At 43.2% G+C, this 21145-nt stretch overlaps 2 protein-coding genes across 6 annotated transcripts in view; one reads left to right on the top strand and one right to left on the bottom strand.

Annotated features, from left to right (window-relative positions):
- Positions 1-2159: 2159 nt before the first annotated feature.
- On the bottom strand, positions 2160-14726 carry ube2r2 (ubiquitin-conjugating enzyme E2R 2). Of its 5 annotated transcripts, XR_007195354.1 has the most exons (7): positions 13506-14725; positions 12962-13165; positions 11204-11290; positions 10905-11002; positions 9512-9646; positions 2920-3687; positions 2160-2818 (listed from the first exon to the last, which is right to left on the bottom strand). XR_007195354.1 is itself a non-coding variant. In XM_048259827.1 (6 exons), the coding sequence occupies exons 2-6, from the start codon at positions 13136-13138 to the stop codon at positions 3432-3434; spliced, it is 753 nt and encodes a 250-aa protein (XP_048115784.1). In that variant the 5' UTR covers positions 13139-13161; positions 13506-14726; the 3' UTR covers positions 2160-3431. The 5 variants fall into 5 exon arrangements, 4 of the variants coding, with proteins under 4 accessions (XP_048115784.1, XP_048115787.1, XP_048115783.1 ...); XM_048259827.1 differs by having other exon boundaries at positions 2160-3687; positions 12962-13161; positions 13506-14726; XM_048259830.1 differs by having other exon boundaries at positions 2160-3687; positions 12962-13161; positions 14065-14726.
- Positions 14727-15858: 1132 nt separating this feature from the next.
- Positions 15859-21145, top strand: part of ubap1 (ubiquitin associated protein 1) — a 12633-nt gene continuing 7346 nt past the window's right edge. Inside the window, 5 exon segments of the mRNA XM_048259825.1 lie at positions 15859-16009; positions 18364-18412; positions 19753-19877; positions 20150-20320; positions 20322-21032. Coding sequence (XP_048115782.1) covers positions 18373-18412; positions 19753-19877; positions 20150-20320; positions 20322-21032 — 1047 coding nt within the window. The 5' untranslated portion in view covers positions 15859-16009; positions 18364-18372.

Genomic DNA, 21145 nt, shown 5'->3' with positions numbered 1-21145 from the left:
CAATATACCACTGTTGTCACTTTGTAGTATACCCCCCTGGTCTATTGAGGTCTCTGCCAATAACTCTGGTGTTGTGATCCCAATCTGCACACTGCTGGATGAAACTGGTAACCTGGACACTTTGACTGGACAAACCAAAAGGAAAGGTAACTTACAGGTGACTGAAAGCAAAATAAATATGTCGTCAGTTTGAAACTGTTCCAATTTGGGGGTCTCATCAAAATATCTTTGGCTGTGGGGCTATTCCATTACAGCAATTAGTGTATCTGATCATGATGGACAAGTTGCTTAGCTGACTTACAAATGAAAGTCATGACAGAAAAAAAAACAGTATAGATCTTAAATGATAGCCAATGTTTGACATTCGATCTACTCATCAAATGGACTCGCAAGTTACTCGCTAAATATCAGAAGCGATATCTATACTCCTAATAGCAAATCTGACTAAGTTTTTCAATGACAGCAGTTCATTGCACTAGCCTTAAAACTGCATGAGTCCTCTCTAAAAATCACAGTCCTGTCTCATCTGAAATAATTAATAACACCAATGATGGCTAAGATAACAATAACAACCCGCAGTGTGTGGCCTTAAGATTTAATCGCAAATTTGGGGTGCCTCCCCGATACACACACACATGAACAGAAAAAGAACATTATCAGTGATCTAACAAGCAGTCTGAATGTGCCATTGCCTACAGGGCACACCATACACACACCCCAAAACTCATGTAACCTTAGGAATCCAAGGAAATCACAGCTGTCCAATACTTATTCAATTTTTTCCTTTCAGACAACCTTTTTTGCAGAGGTGATTTGCATTCTTTAAAGTGTTTCTTTTTTTCCTTTCAGCATTGTCTTAATCTCCGACAAGACTACATAATGAAAAGAAAACTAAAGGAAACTGAAGACAAACAAGGACACATTCACTCCATTCATTCAGTTGCTCTTCCTGTGACCACAGCTTTTGGAGTTGAAAGACAAGTTCTTCAGTTCATCATCATCAGTAACTTAGATAGGTCCTCAGAGCAATAATGTGGAGACCTTATCAACAACTCTTTCTCGCTCTCTCTCTCACACACACACACACACACACACACACAAAAATAAGAGAATCTTCAGAAAATAAAACAAAGCCACTGTAGACCACTTTTTTTCACAACACTTCTTAGGGTGATCTTTCCAAATGGACATTCAGTCTGTAAGGCTGGAGGGAGAGGCTCCATCTCAGAAATTTCAGAAGTCCGAAGCTTCACTCTTCTTTCTCCTGGTGCAAAGAAGAATCAGCATATCGGCCTGAGCCACTTTGTTTTCTTCTGCTCTTACAAGATGGTGTCTGATGTGCGACTGTAGCAGATCAATTCCTCTGAAGCCAATCCTGAGGTCTGTTGCAGACAAATCCAGGAAAAGGGCCCAGCAGTGTCCGGTTTTTTTTTTTTTTTTTTTTTTTTTTTGTATTCAGAGTTACAGCTGGTTAGAGGGCAAAAAATGGGGCATTTTTTTTGTGCCCCATCAGTTGTTGTCCATTGTTTCTTGCCCTGTTGTCAAGAGGAGTGTCACCAACAGTCCAGGTTTGGTGAGTCACATGTTAAACAAACCAATCAAAATTCACATACACACTCACACCCCAATGCACTCGCATGCTCTTGAGGCAAACGGTCTCCAACCTACCTCAGGTGATTGACTATTCAGAAAGCTGGGTTTAATGACAGGCCCTCCGCAAGCCACACTGTGGAGGGGTTTAGGATTTGTGGAGTCCAACATCTCACCCCCAAATGCCTTAATCTGTCCTTGGATATTGAAAGGAAGAGGTATGTGACCCAAAGCGGCAGAAAAACAAATTCAGCTTTCATTAAAATATTGATATAAAACAAACAAACCAAAAAAAAGAAGGGAAAAAAAACACAAAGGAAAAGAATCAAATGTTAAGTTGACCGAGGGGAGCAGAAGACTTCCCCTGACCAATGAGATCACAGAAAGCACCTCTGTCCTGTTCTGTCTGGTCCTCTGAGGCCATGTGTAGCTTGTGACACACTCAGAAGACGTTGTGATGTCAGCCCTGTCATGTAGCAAGGCTATCAAAAGAGACAATCGTCTCTAAGCACGTCTGTGGCTTGCTGAATTCTTATGAGTCTTGCGTTCAAGTAGCCAGTGTGCTTGCGTTTTTTCAGAGTAAAACATTGCAGCACCTGTGAGCAGTTGCACTAATGACTATGGGGCATCTCCAACAACTCCGCAAAAAACCAAGAGGAAAAACAAAATCAACTCCATTTTGCTTAGGGTGAAAATGTGTCTGGCTCAAAGAACAAGTAGCTCAAAGGCAGTCAGCTCAATCTACATCAGTTAAGGAGAGGTACATCCTCAGTTCCAGCTTCTCATTAAAGAGAGAAGTCCAAATCAAGACACTGCGCTTGTGAGGTCTTGATACAGACAAAAAACAACAACAACAACAACAACAACAAAAACAGAAGAAATCCTTCTTCCTTGTTTGTCTGTTAGCATGTCCTCGGTCTCTTCCTTGGCAGGGAGACTTACCTCATTTGTGTCATTTGACATGAAATGAGAGACGTGAGTAAATGCCACAACCAGGATACATGGGGTGGAGGGATGGGAACACTTAAAGCTCTATGCTGTGAAGGAGACTGAGGAGCCTGAGAGAGCCAGAGAGGGCCAAGGAAGGGCAGACAAGAGCAGACACCAGTGGCATCCACTCATACATCACTCACGGTTGTCTTTTTCCCCCCATCGTTTTGCATCATTCATTTCAGCACACGCAGGCAAGATGCTCTGAGGGCAGACAGCAAAGACAGAGAGAATGGAGCTAGGAGACAGAGGGGGGGGGGGAGAACAAAAACAAAACCCTAAATAAATGCGGCAAAAACGGGATCAATGTGAGAGAGACGAGGGTGGCAGCTGACATACCATGGGGCGAGGGTGAAGCATCAGCAGATACCCAAAAGCCCTGAGGAGTAGAGGTTGGGGTAGCATGAAGGGACGCCTGGACAAGAAAAGTGCCAAAACGCTCTCTATAAAGCCATCTAATAAATGGTGAGGACTACATGGAGACGATGCTCTCTCCAAACTCCTTATCCAAACGGTATCAGAGACCAGAAGCCCTGAAGCACATTCCTCTAGGGGCAACTGGTAGAACACAAAGGAGTAGCTGAAGAGCGTATGAAAAGGATTGACAAAAAACAGAAAGAGGAATCAACCACCACAAGAATTCCTATTGAAGACCAACTCAAAAACGTGGACACACAGACAAACATAGAACTTAAGGGGGAAAAGTTTTTTGTTTAAATGGTATGTGGGTGTGGGCGTGAAATGTGTTGGTATGAAGTGTGTGTGTGTGGGTGTATGGGAGTGTGAGTGTATATGAGTGGCTGGGTGCAGAGGGGATGGGGGGGGGGGGGGGGTGGAGAGAGGCTGGATCATCAGGACTCCTCGTTGCCCGAGTCGTCCTCATCATCGAAGCAGTCCGCACCCATCTCGCTGCCCATGCCGCCTGCCTCTGCCTCTTCCTCGTCGTCATCCTCCTCCTGGATATCGTCGTCGTAGAGGTCATCGTAGAGCAGGTCAGAGCTGCTGTCATGGGAAGGCACTTTGGTCTGGATGCAGTACTCGGCCAGTGTGGTTGGCACCTTCACCCCATCACGCTCGGCCTCCGCTTTGGTGGACAGCACCTGTTTCCTATGGAGCAGAAGATGTGCATGCTGATGTTTTGCAAAAGACTGAATACATGAGTAAGTGTCACACGGAATATTGCACTATATTTCAACCATTCTCACAGGTCTCACTACATCTAACATAATTTCACTCCCAATTAGTCTGGAATAGACTGCTTTCATAGAATGCAGCAAGCACTTTCATCACTGATCAACTTCTTTAATCTCTGTGGGGATAACACAGACCTGTACAAAAGCCTTGGACATGTAATAATATGCTTGCACGTATTGTATTATGGTAGGTGTGGGCGGTGGGGTTGGTTAGCTCACTGGATTTCAATCACTGACTATTTGGATTTCAGTCATGTTAACTTGACAGGTATGATTAAATGAATCTGCAGTGTGGCAGATCGAAAACCAACTCCTGAATAGAGCATGAAGACACTAGACATCTGTCCTTCAATACAATTGAACTTATTATGACCACCGCACGTTTTTTATTTTTCCGGATTTTTTTTTTTCCTTCAGTGATTTTGGGTCAATGATTCCCGGGACCCTGAAAGATCGGGGTCCACAAAACTTGGTGGGCATGTACTGTAGCCCCACAAGGATGACACGGAACTATTGTTTTTCCGTCGCCCCACCGTGCACACACATGCAGGCATACACACACACACGCCGCATATCACGCCAAGACACACACACACCGCCACACACACACGCCGGCACACACACAATGCACGCACGCCACGCACACACACACACACCGCACGCACACACGCGCACGCACGCATACACACACACGCATTACCACACACACACGCACACACACACGCATACACACGCCACACACACACACACACACACACACACACACACACGCATACACACACGCACGCACACACAATACACACACACACACACACACACACGCACACACACACACAGACACACACACACACACACACACACAGACACACATGCACAGACACACACAGGCACGCACACAAGCACATAAACACAACCACGTACACGCACGCATGCACAAACACACCCACACGCATGCACACACAGACATAAACACACTCATACACTCACACACACTCACAAGCGAAAACTGTATATACTGTACAAGCGAAGCACATATATACACAACAGCAAGCGCACACATGCACACACTCATTTACATACACAAAAGTTGCAAGAGTAGGGGATGGATTTGTTTGTTTAAGAGATGGAGACAAATTGGCAAGCATTATTTATTTTTGTGGAGAGAATGTACAGGACTGAGCGGCGGTCATATTTTGTTTTCAGAAGAGAAGAGGGTTGCAACTGCACAAGAACAGTGCAACGGTTTGAATTTCCAACCATCTTGTGAGGCAATGCTGCCAATTGCACTTGTAATTTGGTCTATATCTAATGCCTGCAGTACCATGGAGCACAATGTAGCATAGGCATACACTTTTTGCTCGCAGGTTTCTCTGCAGAGCTCCCCCTACAGCTTCAGAGTATATCTTTTACGACACTTCTCAATCGGTCAGTCTGGCGTTTCCTCTTTCCCTGTTCCTCTGACAACGGTTTACTTGCTTTTTGCTTCTTTTCGCTGGCTCTGCCATGACAAAGGTGCCTGGCGTGTATGTGTGTAGTGCAGTAAAGCAATTCGTTACATCGCGAGGCTGTGAGACTTTCTGTCTCTGAGGTCGTCGGCCCACCGGCCCAAAGTTGCAAGGGTGGTTTTTTCGCTCACAGGCACTAGGGGGAAGCAAGATGGCCACCATTCAACCCGAAAAAAGTCCTATAACCATTCCAATGACTCCGAAGCTGTTCAGTTAAGGTAAATTAAGCTAAAAAAACAGCATAGTTCCCCTTTAAGCCAAAGTCCTTATAGGCAAGTCCCCCCCACTCGGCAGCCATCTTGGTAATGCATTTTGGGCAGTTATTTTGGGAAACTATTTCTCTATTCAACTGAATGGGGAGGCATACATAAGGGAGGTAATATTGACAGAAAAAGTACATCAGGTGAATCTGTGTTTAAATCTGAATTGAACAATATTAATATCTCCCCAAATTGCTAAAAAAATGGGTGTTGCAAGGGGGGGCTCACTGTTGCTGAAACACGATTCCAACCCCAGCCCCCCCCACACACACACACCTCTAACTTTTTTTTGTCACGAAAATTGCAGAAATGAAGGGGGTCACAGACGTTGGAAGAGTGGGGGTGCCACCAAGCCAATTGTTGTTTCTGTGCAGGGCCTTGACTACACTGGACACGCAACTGTGTTTTGTTCGAAGAGCTATGCTTTCTCTGCCGATGTTCAGCAGCGTTTATGGGCCTCCTCGACAAGAGGATTACTGGTCCGCAGAGACTTGAAGTTAAATTATGCCGGTGCTTCTGTCACACGTCTGATAATTTGCAGCAAGAGTGAATAGAACAGTTCTGTCATTAGTCTATGTATTTTACATTAACTTAATAGATATTATGGCTTCTTGTTTTATAAGGTTTTGTTAGTAAATTAGGCTGGTGTAAATGTTTAATGTCGCGACTTAACAGTTCACCTAAAGCTATGGTGTGGTTGTGCTAACCCATTTTCACAAAACATAATTTCGTTAATTATAGTGTCAAGCAGTGCTTCAACTGCTTGCTCTGTTCTGTCAGCCTGGAAAAATACAAACTCATTCACAAAGTGAATAGAGTCTGGTGATTCTCGATTGGGAAACATTTGCAACACTTGCATCGCGGCAGGCACTAACTTAAAAATCATTGGTCCAGCCTTACCAATCACATTGATCCGAGATTCCTAACGTTACTTCCTACTTTGCCTAAACTTTGCAAAGTGACAATAAACAGCATCAACAGTCAGGAAACAATGTATGTGGGTCTACCTTTGCTGTACATATACATACATACATACATACATACATTTCTGCATTTTTCCAACTGCATTTTTGTTGACGTTTGCAGGTGTTGCTGCTTCTGTTTATCAAAATAAGTTTTGGTTTCGTCTTTCCCTCTGGTCGCTGATTGGCCTGACATTTTTCTTGTCTGAGGGAAACGGTTATGAACTATGGTGTTCCAGACTAGATCTCCCTGAAAGTCGGTGGGGTCAGGCTACTATTCTATCCCAGACATCTGCTAATATCGTCTGTACCCCCTCTCAGAAAATACTTTCAACGTCCCTGCAGGGAGTTATTGATGATTTGGCCCCCCACTTTTAAAAAGCTTGATATGCCTCTGGGTTAATAAGTACATTACAGGGAGGGGCGGGATGTGTTCAGACAACTGCCATTTTACAAACTAACCCCATACATTCCTATGGACGAGTGCTGTGTCTCCTCATTAGAAAGTCTCAACAGACAGTACAGTGTTTCCCACACATTGACTTAGTTGTGGTGGCCCACCACAATATTAACATTGACCACCACACAATGATTTTCCAGGTTGTATTAAATTGTGCTTAAATCTGGTTCATCATAACCACGCTACGCTAATTTGTTAAAAACTGTTGAATTCAACTTAATTCTGCAAACCTACCCCCACAAAGGAGGCACAGGCACAGCATCAAAATGTTATGGCCACTTGGACCTGTGCGTGCTGACTGTGCACGTGCATGGAAGTTTTAAAGCACTCACTCAGGATCAAGGGATCACAAAATCTAGCAGATGCTTTTATCCAAAGCAACTTACAGTGCACGCATACTTTCATTAATATGTTTCTTCCTTGGGAATAAAAATACTGGAATCCCACTCATAAAATCTCTATAAAATCTCTCCACATGATGGAAATTGTGATTAGCTGGCAATGCGCATAAGGGTGATAATGCATACCATATTACTAGTTTTTCACTATTTAAGCTACCGTTGGTTTCTCTTACACAAGAGGAAGAAAAGTCCCCCATCTTCACCGTAGTAGTATCTTATGGCAAAAATGCATTGTAAATATGCCTAGATATGTACATATTATGTGCACTACACGTGGACAAACACACACACACACACACACAGTCCTTTTAGAAACCTTGACACTGTAACATTGCAAAGACTACCGCCAAATGTCCTACTGTCTTAATTTGTAATATCAGTGAGCTGAGAGTGTACTTTGCCGTATGGTTTAGTCCCATTAGCTCTCATAAAAAAAGACAAACAGAAAAACAATTCTTAGGAGGACACAGAGCGAATATTATTTGGTACTGAAAACAGATGAACAAGGCTGCTTACAAATGGGCATTTGTGCAAGCTGCAATCAGTAAAATCATAACTGGTTAGGGTGAGGATGGCTCTTTTAGTAAATCCCACATAGGAACATTTTAGGCAACTTAAATTAAGCAGATCTGCTTCCTTTTTGAAGCAAGGGGACAAACAATTTTACTGATGCTGTTGTGTGTATATGTCCATAGAAATTCCTATTAGGCTGACCTTCATGGGATTTAGGACTAAGGTGGGGAAATGCCCTATAGCAGGGGTGGGCAAACTTTTTGGCTCAAGGGACACATTGGGTTTTGAAAACTGGCCGGCGGGCCGCACAACAACCCCCCCCCCACCCCCACGACACACACATAAAAAAAATACATTTTTTATAGCCTATAATTTAGTATGAAACGTATTTGTTTTATATGAATAGCTTAAAAATGCTGCTAATTTTATGCTGTTTAACAAATGTATAAATTGTGCACTGTCGCTTTAAGACAGACGCTTTAATTCACGTTTATTTCTCAATGATCTTCTGCCTGCTCCGCTATGGCTAGTGCTGTACCTACAGCTGGGCCCTACAGCAGGAAAAAAATAGCGAGCAGCCTGATAACTAAATGAAATGCTCGGCGGGCCAGATGAAAGTGCTTGGCGGGCGGATCCGGCCCGCGGGCCGCAGTTTGCCCACCCCTGCCCTATAGTGTTCTGCAGCCCCATTATAGATTAAAGTCCTGCTTGCTAAAACTATCAATGTAATGGCCCATCCAGAAATGGCTTTCTAGGTACACTCTAGTGAATTATGAGCAATAACAAATGAGGATGTATGTCTAGCAATTATCTACTGGTATACGTACAGTTTTCCATTAAATCAGTGGTCCCCAAACTTTTTCTTCCGAACAACAGCAGTCTACCTTAGTTGAATATTCCATACATTTAATTATAGGCTACTGCAATTTAATACCATTGTTAGCTGTGTTCAAGTTTTGAACAAGCAATATCCTACAAATAATTTAAAGTTCTCAAACTATGAGAGTTTTATGAAGAGCTGGCAAAAACATCTGAAATCACCTGAAGAGCTGGCAAAAACATCTGAAATCACACTTTGTGAACTCTATGAACATTTGAACGAGTGAATAAAAAATGTCCCAGAAAGTCCCAGAAATATGACTTGAATAGAAGTTAGTTAGTTATTAACAATTAATTGATAAACTTTTAGAATACTTTGAGCACTGATGCAGTCAGCATAGGCCTCTTACATTGTTTGAAGGTAGGCCTACATTTCATTCCATTTTCGATTGCAAACGCAAAACAGCGCCAAAACAACCACCATTGGACAAAAAGAGTATTACATGTGTACTGTTAAGAATCGCCATAGAGAATGAATGGGGAAAATTACAGAGGTCATAGTTTGACGATGTCGTACTCCCGTGCAGGGCCAGATGCTATATACCACGGACATGTTTTGAGGGGCCACCCAAAATGAGGTGGCGGGCCGTATTCGGCCCGTGGGCCGTAGTTTGGGGACCACTGCATTAAATGCTATGAATATTTATGCTAACATAGTTTAGAGGACTGCACACATATTCATTTTTTCCCATACTGCTTTTGAACCTGTGAAGAAGCATCTACATGTAAATGTGTATTCGGACGCATATGTAGCCTACCTGATGATCTCTGCATACTCCTTATCTTTGCCCTTGCTGTCTCTCCATTTGCGGAACATGACAGAGGCGTCCACATTGGCTGGGGAGAACGTGTTGGGCTCATTCAGAAGAGAGATCACACTGAGGAGGATGGTTCTGTGCATAAACAAACACAGGTGGAGAGTTAAAGACATCACTGCCAAAACAGGTAAACTAGACCAAGGCTAAAACAGGCTCGCCTTAATCTGAAATTGTTAGACATCTCTTCATCTAAGGGTGCTTTAAACTGCTCCACATTACATTTACTTACCAGCAGTGACTACTAGCATGCATTTGAACATGGAAACAACTTTAAGAGTACACACCTCTTGATCTCCTGAAATATATGTTCACCTGCAAGATATCTGTGAAGTTCTCCATCCATATTTTTTAATCCATTGTCCCTTCACTAACATGAACCTAGATCAGTTGAGGGCACCTTCTTCTGTTCAAAGCAGTTTGGGTTACACCGTTCTAAACACCCTGGGATATCAACTGACATCCTGCGCTCTCCTCTGCCATCTAAAGCTACCTCATCTCTCCATCTCAGACTCTTCCTTGATCAACTAACACATAGATAATGAAAGCACAAGTGTCCACCAGCACAGTTTAAGGAAGCAGAGCAAAGACCATCTATGAGACCTGGTAGTTGAGCCTTAAAGCAGACTGCACATCGGGCAGACTTAAAAGCTCCAGCTACAATGCTGACTGACCACAAAATCGCCTTGTGTTACCATTACATGGCAAAAACATATCACTGTATACACAGCAATGATTGCCCACTGTTTAACTAGCACGTAGTAGGCTACATTCTGCTGCTAGCTTAATGTGCAGACATACCCGGTGTAGATAAACAAAACGTAAAACAAAGTAGTGCTGGCTTGGCACTTTCACACTACTCTTGCTCACTAAAGACAGTACACAAACTACTTTTAATCCAAAATACGTTTGATAATACTGTAAATTGCAAACACCAGTATTGTCAGTCCTGGGTCTTTTGGTTGTGGAAGAAAGCAAGAGGCAGAGGAGAAAATAGGTCAAACTGTGTTATTAAATCCAGTCATCGAGAAGCAAATAGCTACCTACTGTACCAGGATGGTATCTCCTTGCTACTGTATACTGGGCTTCTTCGCAACAAGTAAGTAAGCTAAACAACCATTCAGAGCAGATCTTCTCCTGACCAACATGTTGAATGAGCCATAAACAGGCCGATGGAGGTCTGTCAAGAGTTGGCAGTGCTGCGCATATCACATGGATCAGAGCTACAGACACTCATTGACTGGCCAGATGCTATCAGACTGGCTTGGTATGCGGTCCCTATTACCTCACTGCTGTACCAAACCCTGCCTTCTTTGGAGGTGAAAGGCTACAGTACCTGACATTCTGTGTGGGGTTCCACCTCTCAGAAGGCAGCTCTCCACTCTGGGGGTCATCCACGGGTGGATGGAGGATGGAGATGCACACGTCACCATTCTGCAGCCAGCAAAAAACACAGAGTGAAACACTGAACTACTAGAAATGGGGAAAAAAACTATGTATGCAATTTCAACAATTCAAGAAAGCAAGACATTTTTTTTCTGATGCTGATGAAGTGCCTTAAACATGCTCAAGGCAATAGTTGCCTGGCTAACAGGTTCATGTATTTGAGCTTTTGCATTCACACTGAAAACTCACCTCATAGATATTTGGGTGCCACATCTTGGTGAGAAAGCGGAACGTGGGAGGGGAGTAAGGGTAATCAATGGGGAATTTGATGTGGGCCTGAGAGAGAAGGGAGGGGAGGGAGAGGGAGAGATGAATAAGTCAACAAGCATTCCCTGTTGAAAAGTGACAAAGCCCTGATAAAACATTTCAGCAGATGAGGTTCAAAACTTGTGTGTCCCCACCAATGATTGAGATAGCGATAATGTCTACAGGGTTGTGTTTCTTGAGAAGTACCTCTATTAAAGGCCACAGGACAAGACAGTTTTTGACGCCATTCAACTCTGAGTTACAACCAGTGAAAGTCAAGGTTTATGGTTTGTCCTTGGATAGAACATTCCTGCTGCAATTATCAGCAGACAGGGTATGTCTGAATCAGTAAATAAAAAAGGAAAGAGAACAAGATCCAACTCACTCATCACTACAGAAATGAGTAAATCCATTTCTGAGATGCATTTCAAATGAATGCATTAAAATGAATTAAATGATGGAAACAACCCACAGAATAAGAAAACTATCTGTTTCTTCTGAACACACAGGCAGACATGTAAAACTGTGTGTGTTTGTGTTCTCTGGGTGGGGTCGTTTTCTGGTTTTTCAGTGATAGCACTATCAAACCCTCAAAACATGGAGGACAGCTCAGTACACATTATCCATCAAGAGATTAGAAAAGAGGGATTCCCTTAACGAGGGGTTCCCCATCCTCCAATAGGCAGACCAGTCATTCTGACCTAAATGTAATCAGCTTTGAACAAAATGAGATGGGCAAGAAAAATTGTATTAACACTGTGGTGTAAGCGACCATGGAGGCTGATTAGATGAGAGGTTGGATGAGCAGATTAATAGGCAGTAAGAGCATTAATAAATTGTTTTGGTAGATACATGAATTGTATGAATGCCCAGCTCTTGAGCAGTGGCCATATTCAGGTCAGGTAGAAATGTAATTGATAAAGAATATTATGCGTCCTACCTAAAGAGTACACTCTATTTGTTGGGTTTCTTTGTCTTAAAAAAAAAAATGGAAGGGCAATATCTACGTTTGTCTAGAACTTCCAATATTCCTGACTTTTGTGAGAACCCTGTTCTTACCCTGAGGGCAAGTCTCGTCATGTTGGGGTACTATGGTAGCCAAGATCAGTGACGCCATTGCAAAAGTGACATGCCAATGACATCAGTTCTGTCGAGCCAAGGGTGTGCACGCAGAGATTACAGAGGCGTGAGTGTCTGTGTGTGTGTGTGTGTGTGTGTGTGCATGTGTATGTATGTGTACGAATGACATAACTCAAGTGCTCACAGTAACCCTCACTGCCAAGGGGGTAAAAAGCAGGAGAGCCTCCCTATGTCCTTCTCACTTTCAACACACACACACACTGAGATACCATTTATATGTCATAGCTAAAAATAGTGAGGGGTATAAGGATCGCACCACCAGGGGAAATAAGATCCAGTTAGAGAATGGGGTGGTGGGGACAACATTCAAAAAAAGGGAGGACGGAAATAAGATAAGAGAGTATTTGGAGGGGAACGACAGTGAGAGAGAGAAAGCAGGACACAGAGAGAGAGAGAGAGAGAGAGAGCTCCTGAATTTCCTTTGGGAAGATAGGCAAATTGACACACTGAATTCACAAAGTCTACCAGTGACCATGGTGCTTACTGGATAGACTCAATCGACCTTAGACACCCAAACCCAGAGACAACCAATTCATCACACATAACTCCTCTCACCCTCACCTTAAAGTAACCCCCTTCATACAGTGTGTTGGGGGGACCAAAGATGGCAACCTCCCAGTTGTAGAGGTCAGACTCCTCCACAAGAGTGATGCGGAAGCCCTCCACTGGCTCCTCCTGGAGGGACTTTAATTCCAGCATCAGGGCCTTCTGAGAGCTGGGCATCTGCTGGTGTGCCATGACAATCCTTCTGCCTGTCTTCACTTGCTAGACACAGGAGAGAAGTGTGCATGAGAAAAACATGCGAAGGGGACTAATGGTGAAGTGAAATGTTAACATTGGTGTTAAATTGGTAAAATTGATGGAATAGATTTTTTTCTCTCTGGTTTCAGTCACTGGAAGCTGAAAGAACACCTATTGCTTACTGTTCCACACAATGGTCTATACTGTTTTAACACATTTTTAAATTTGTAAAAATGATGCCCATTAAAATTGAAGGATGCCTGCAAGGTGATTACGAACTCATACTAGTATTGCATATTGCACAACTTTTACAAGGCATCGCTATCATGATCTGTTAACATACAAGTTCACTGACGAATATTACCTGATTTATGACAGATTTGTGATTGAAAAACAGAAAAATCTAGATGGATTTCCTCGCGTAATCAAACGCAAAGCTTTTGTCTTCAGTTCACGGTCAAACTGAGAGTATTTCCTTTGACCAAAAGCAAACAACGTCAACTGGGGTTTATTCAGCTAGCTGCCAGATATTCCGATCCTGGGGCAAATGGTGCACTTCAAATAAACTTTTAGTACAAATTTCGAATCTACAGGTAGTAACCTAAATACACAACAGATCTTAAAATGGTGCCACAAGAATAACTGACTAAAACGCATTCAGCTTGTTCATTAACGTCGTTAGCTACCTATCTTGCTATTGACGTTAGCTCCTAGGAAGCAATAGTTAGCTCGCTGGTAGGGAGGTGTCTTTGCAACAAATTGTCCCTGGCGGTTAAGATTTATATGTAGAGCTACTTATAGACATATACTAACTCCATAAATCATAAACTATTGTTAATAAAACGTAGCTTTCGCTGTCATCTTTGCGTCTTTCTGATTCGTCCCCGTTCGCCGTCTGCACAGCTGATCCAGTGGTTGTTTACATTTGTTTAGCTATCTGGGTCTGTAGCTGCTCCCCTCTTCAAACGTCCATAACCAGCCTCCTTTCGGTTGACGTTTTCTATGCAAAATATGCAATTTCTTCAGGCCTACACTTCTACCAACTCTTTTGTCGAAAGGTTCGAAATATATATTTACGGCCTCAATCAGTACAAACGCAAAATTCGTAGCTACATTGACGGACTACGGCCACCGACTCTTTTTGCCTTCAACCAAATCGCCCTATCGATGCTTCCGGTTATCCCTTTCCGTGTCTGCTTGCGCTTGCACGTTTTTTTGCGTGGCCACGTTTGTACAAGAGCAGCCTGTGGACTGGCCCACGGTACTTTCTCGAAGTTGAAATGGACCTCATGTAACCTTATTAGCCCCACATAAGCGAAAATGGGAGAGGGGGCAAATGAAATAGTAAACGTTAAAAAAGCAAAGATGTGCTACCAGGTCGCAGAAAGACAATTTATTTACCTTGATTAGTCATGGAATAGCCCTATGATTTGGTTCTGATTTGGTACAGAGAATCATTTGACATTGATTTTCTCTATTTTGTTCTCAACCATTTGTGTTTCCAGGAACAGTCACAAACATTCCAATTGACCATATCATGGTGGACGAGATTTTTTAATGGCTACACATGTCTAATCTACAGGATATCAAATTTTCCCTTTTCTTTCTTTCTTGTTTTTTTTTTTTCTTAAAAAGTCTCAATTACATATTTTTATTTGGATTCAATGTGTATTGCTCAGTGATCAATAATCACTTTGATTACATTAACAATAATAAACAATGGAAAACATGTTTGCCATATTTGGCCTCATATTCCTATTCTCATTCATATACTCCACACAAGTTCCACTCTTACAACCTTTAATTAAAGGTAAAAACAATCACACTCACTAAACATTGATCTATCATTCTTTTGAACCTTGAGGATTCTGCTACAAGGGTGCTCTCTAGTGGAGGTCAAAACATCTGTTTAGGCCTATATTATCAAACTTATGCAGGTTTTTGCATTGTGAGGCCTTTGTTGTCACGTGGCCATAAAGGAGTGATACAGATACCTGTTGCTCCAGTTGGCTGGTCTGAAGCTATTCACAATGCATATTTGGTATGAAAATATATAAAGTTACTTGCAAGTTACCGCTACGCCAAGTGGTGAGTTGGTACATTTCAGATTGTGCCATTGCTGATACGCTACTACTGACAGTTTGTCAAATGTGTAAAGCTACAAGGATTTTAATTCTGTATAGCATTGGATTAGAGTTAATACCAATTGAATTCAGAATCTAACAGAGTTTGAAGAAACAGTTAAGTATCTAAAATTGCATAACCTCATCCAACTTTCACAGGAAGGGAAATAATGATGCCACCTGAAGGTAAACCAGGTAGACTAATGACTGGGGCAAATGTACAAATGCATTCAAGTTTAACAGGGTTTATTTTATGTTATCAACATCTTATCATGGCTGTTTTCCCAATTCTTTGGCATAGGCCTACTCTCTCAGTGCACTAGTCTTCACGAGTTTAAAACTAATTTTGCAGCCAAACTTTGTTTGAGCTTGTGGTTGAGCTTTTATCTGACCCATAAGGTCGTCTGTCGTGGCCTCTGCCTTTTAGCTTTCTAAATAGATACAGAACAGCTCGTGCACCTCCCATGTGCAGAGGGCGGTGGGGCCCTTGGTAAGGCCCCCATGTCGTTGACGTTAACGGGAGTCCTTGCTGGGTTGGTCAAAGCTGTCATCAGTCATTGGACATGTGTCGTCATACAGGAACCAGAGGAGGGGTAAATGGGCAAATCAAGATGGCGTGCCCTGATGAAGCAGGAAATACATTTGGGTCTGAATAAAACTTCTTACCGATTACACTCGAAAAGGAGGTGTCTTCTTGAAGAGAACTGACAAGACTATTGGGAGTATCAAGACGGAGCAGATATCGGTAAGACAGTTACTGGAATAATAAACGTCAGTGACTGCACAGAGGGGCGGTGGCGAAGGAAAGGAGCAAGCCATCAAGGCCGAGATACGCTGTACTTCGGGCAGTGTAAAACTAGCTTGTTAGCTTGTAGACTATTACCATTAGCTTGTTAGCTTGTTCAGTCAGACGCGTTTCTCTTTGGATAACATTACTACTTAAAATGTACAGCGTGTGAGAAATCGAAACCCCCAAACACGGCAAACAGTGTTCGTTGACTGAGCTTGGTAATCTGCCTGATGTCTCATGTTGACATTATTCTGTTGTTTAGCTAGCTAGCCAGTTAACTCTCCGCCCTCTGTCAAACGTTAGTTAGGAGACCTAGAAGCTAGCTAATGCAACGTTAGAGGTAACAAGAGTAAATAAGGATCAGTAAGTTAAATTACTCTCTCACTTTTAGCTGTCATAGGTATTTTTTTTTTGTTGGTAGAAATCTGTGTCGTTAACGACAATTTGCAGATTACGAAACTATTAATTTGCAAAGTAACGTTAACTTGGGATAGTAACGTTACGTTAACAAAAACCGAATCAGAAAACTTGCTAGCATTGATTGAATGATAAAAACGTACAGATATATAGGTTTGTTTTTGCTTATTCTAACATTATTCTATATCGATATATATATCACGTTGTTAATTTCATGGCTTCGTCATTAGCGTTAGTTGTATGACGTTAACGTTATAATTTCCCTCTGTGTTTACCAGTTATCCAGATAGCTAATGTAATTGACGTTACACTCTATTGGTGGAAGCTATGCCTTTTGACAGTCACTTTGCTTTCACATACTATCGTTAGTTACGTTAACAATTGATGGATTCAATGGGGAGGTAGGATGTCTCACACAGAATGTACAACGTGTACTGTAACGTTAGCGTTAATGTTATTGCTTTGCTTACCTAGCTAGCCGTGTATCTTGTGGGCCGTACCGTAACCCGTTGGATGAATTCATGGAATATCAAAAGTGCACTGGGAATAGTTTGTGATAACATTAGGATTTCTGTTCAAGAATACAATTTCTCCCCTTTTTCATATCTGCCATGTTGTAGCAGACAAGTCTTGGTTTACGAGGCGTTAATGTGTCCAGTGTGTAGGAAATTCACCACATACTTACATTATTATTATTATTATTATTAATGTGCTAGTACACCAAATGTCAAAATCCCATCGTGTCTTCTGTGGGGTTTCAATTTATCAGTAATGAATCTGTTGCCCCTTTAACCATAGGACAGCGAAGTTTAAGATTGCTTAATCTGTTTCCGAATACTTGGTATGGAGTGCAGTTCTGGGGATGTGTTTTCAGCATAGAAAAGATGAATTTATTGGAAATGTAATGCTTATTAATGACACAACATTCTCTCCTTGGGGACTTGCGGTTTACCGCACATCTGCCCTTTACCTTTTTCTTGAGTACACTTGAATGATAAAGCACAGTGTGCCAAAATGTGTGTTCTTAAATGTTTTTGTGTTTTTATTATTATTATTATTATTATTATTATTATTATTTAGAATTATGCTTGCCTACACCTTTTTTACATTTACTAAGTCAACTTGTGCCATTTCACCTGTGATCATTCTGCAGAACTTCATTCACATCCACATTGAGCAATATATATATATATATATTGAGCAATATATGCCCTGCGTGTTTGGATTTGAATGGCCTGCCTGACATGTTTTCATGCAAAACAAGGAACCATCAGTCAAAAAGGTTGTTTCAGAGGGATTTTCATCTGATTTCCCTGCCAAAAAAATAGCCCTGACCTAAGTCACATGGGCTACTGCAGAGGACCCATTTCTCATCACTGGTTCTTCGTCCCTTGTGACTTTAAGTAGGCAGACTTTTCCTTGAATCCTGCAGTGTTTGGATTACCATCCTACATGAAGGGGGCCTCCACAAACACGCAGAATCTTTCCTCACACTGGCACTCTGTTTATTTAGTGGCGGAAGATGGGAGATTGTTGTGGTTTTAGTTTTGGTTTTGTTTTTTTGATCGCCTCCATTTGGCATGCGTTCATGTGACTAACACCCGTCTTTTGACGGGCTGTGGGTGTCATTTTGTTATGTAAAGCTGGGAACAAGTCCCATTCAATTATGTAGCAGAAATTATGATGACCGTGTTCTCCGCATCCTTTGCATAAGTAACACCCATGAGACAGAGGGCTGTGGTCTGGCATCAGATTTGTAGAGTGACACACAAACAGTAAACATAAATGTGCTTAAGAGGTAACATATGTCACACAAGTTGTTTTTGCTTAGTACAATCTTAGTACAATATGTAACACTCAGTGAAATTTTGTGTTGGTTTGCCCCATATCAGATTCTCTAAATGGCTGCGAGGAAGTCTGGAACAGATACCTACAACACCGGTGAGTTTGGCTGAATCTACAGCGACATGGAAATCTGAAGAATAAGATGGACCTAACTGTGTGTATAGTGTTGCACAACTTTCTGCAGGGTAGTGCAGAATTGAAAACAGATGCAGTATTATATCTATTTTGTTTATGTTTCAGAGGAATGTTAGTCATCTGCTCATGGTGATAGTGACTCAATACAGAATACTCAGGCAAAGTTTGGAGTTTGAGTGCTGCCTTAAATAAGGGAAATGCAAGCAGTCTCAATACTTCAAGAGTAGTAGTACATCATCATGGTTGTTTTATATTGACAGTTGGTTAACATTAAAAGCTGAAAGAATTAGACACGGTCGGGGTTGTTAATGACGATCTTTAAATCTGACTTGCACTTTCTTCAACGTTGACCTTATCAGTAGCCCAACCAGAAACAAGGCACTTTTAGTCTTAGCTTTGGGATCATTAACCACAGTTGTGTGTGCCAACCTTACATGCCTTTTGTCTTGTTATCCATTTGGAGGAAAGACGATCAACATTGCTAGATAAAATCCTTCACCACTGCCCCTTAGCCAGAATCCACTCCTTGAGGCAAATGGTTAGGCAGTGCTAGTTGTTTGTATTCAGGAATGACCTAATCACTGAATGCACAGCACGTCATGCCATGTGTAGATGTCCGTTGTAATGTAGGCAAGGTGTATGCAGAGATGACCCAAGTTATTTACAACGAAAGGAAGGAAGGAAGCACTAGCCTATGCAAAAGAGGAAGGCAAACAGTGGTGTCGGAGCTAAAAGAAAGTGGAGAATGAAGAATGGCGATATGAAAGGCATTCAAACACTGAGGGCATGTTTATTTATTGTAGGCCTCAAATGCCAGTCCCAATTGTTGTGCAGTATGTGTTGCATTTCTGGAATTTATACAAAGCCCTGTTCCCTCAGTGTCCTTGCACAGGTCACATCATATGTGATCAATTTGCTTTTAGCCTAATAACAGAACTGTACCAGACAATGTCACAGAAAGGGCAGTTTCAGATCATAGAAGGGCCTACAAGAGGCTCACGTGGGATTGGAGGGAATTAGCGTTGGGAACATTGTACATTGGGAATTGTTTGTTGGAAAAACAAGATCTTTGTTTTGAAATAATGCTGCCCGGAGGGAGAAGACTTAGACATTTGAGTAAATGATGTTGTGTAAAATACCCTCCGACACAGTCAGAGTCTTAATTGGTTTGTGTTTCTTTCCTGTAACATCTGATTGCGTTATTATGATTTCACACAGTATCCTATCAACAAGGCCTAAAGTGCAGTGAGGCAAATATTACTCATTGATATAAAATGAAGTATTGTCTCCTGATTCTCTAGGCCCCGTCAGCTACCTTGATGATGTTCCATTCAGGCTCAATGACAAGTTCCGCTGTCCAGCCAAAGTGGGCCTTCCCATCGGATTCTGTCTGCCTGACTGCGGCACGGTCATGGCGGACATGCAGGTAAAGTCTTCCTCCCTCACCTTGTCCTTGTGTCTTTAACTCTGTACCTTTGGCGTTGCCTGCCTGTTACAGCCTGTCTTTCTCTGTTTTTTTTTTTTGTCCTTTTGTGCAGAGCCCTTTTTCTCTAAGTAATTCCTTTGGGGAAGGCCCAGCTAATAGAATTGTGGGATGTCAAGCATAAGCTTGTGTTCGGAAACCTTTATAGTGTGGCTGTCTGTCTCCTGAGCATGTCTAATGAAATGCATGTCTGTGACTCTGTCTGTCCTCATTAGTATGACTTTTCGCTGGAGAGGCGGACTGTGCGCTGGGGGGAGGAGCTTGCCCACGCCCGCGCTGCAGAGGCGGAGGCAGCAGAAGCGGCGGCGGCAGCTGCTACCAACGGCCAATCCGAGCAGGAGGCCCAGGCCAATTCCGTTCAGGACTCTGACGGTGGATTGGCCGGTAGGCAAGCGGGCCCGCCCCTCCGATGAGCATGAGCTGCCTCCCCCGGCACTGAACCCCGTCCTGGCGGGCCTGAGCCACAACGCCATCCTCACCCCGCTGCCAGCCCCCAGCATAGGCGCGCCCAACGCCTCCAGCCAGCCGCCCCACCCCTCCCATGGCCTCAACCTGGCCGACTTTGAGCGCGAGGAGGACCCCTTCGACAAGCTGGAGCTCAAGACGCTGGACGACAAGGAGGAGCTGAGGAGCATCCTACAAGCCCAGCCTCAGTCTGAGCCCCCTGCACCCGCCCCGGCTCCTGCCCCTGCCCCTGCCCCGTCCCCCGCCCCCACCCCGGACCCGCGCCGCAGCTGCACACCACCCCTGCAGTCCAAAGCGGGCCTGTACCACAAGCCCAACGGCCTGGTGGCGCTGCTGGACCTGGAGCGGGTGGCGGCTGGGGGTGTCAGCGGGTTTAGCCACATGGACCCCGACCGGCCATGCAATATCCGCTCGCTCACCTTCCCCAAGCTCTCCGACCCGGGCGACTCCCCCGCGGACGCTAGCCCCTTCCACAGTGGCTACATGTCAGGCCCTCCGCGCCCTGGCGTAACCAATGGCAACCCCCCCACCCTGCAGAGGACTGTCCCATCATCCCACTCCCACAACACCCTCCCACAGGAGCCGCTCACGTACATGCACACGCACACGCAGAACAATGGCACGCCCAAGCAGGTGTGTGTATGCAAGAACGCCATGATTACATGATTATTTTTGTGTTGTGGGATCATGAAAAAAAATGGGATTCTCAAAACAGGCTGACCTTAATTCTTAGCTCATTGACCTTA

This window comes from Alosa alosa, chromosome 12 (assembly GCF_017589495.1).
Source record: "Alosa alosa isolate M-15738 ecotype Scorff River chromosome 12, AALO_Geno_1.1, whole genome shotgun sequence".
NCBI classification, from domain to species: Eukaryota; Metazoa; Chordata; class Actinopteri; order Clupeiformes; family Clupeidae; genus Alosa; species Alosa alosa.
The sequence above is the reverse complement of the archived record's forward strand: the minus strand, read 5'-3'. Positions and strand labels throughout refer to the sequence as shown.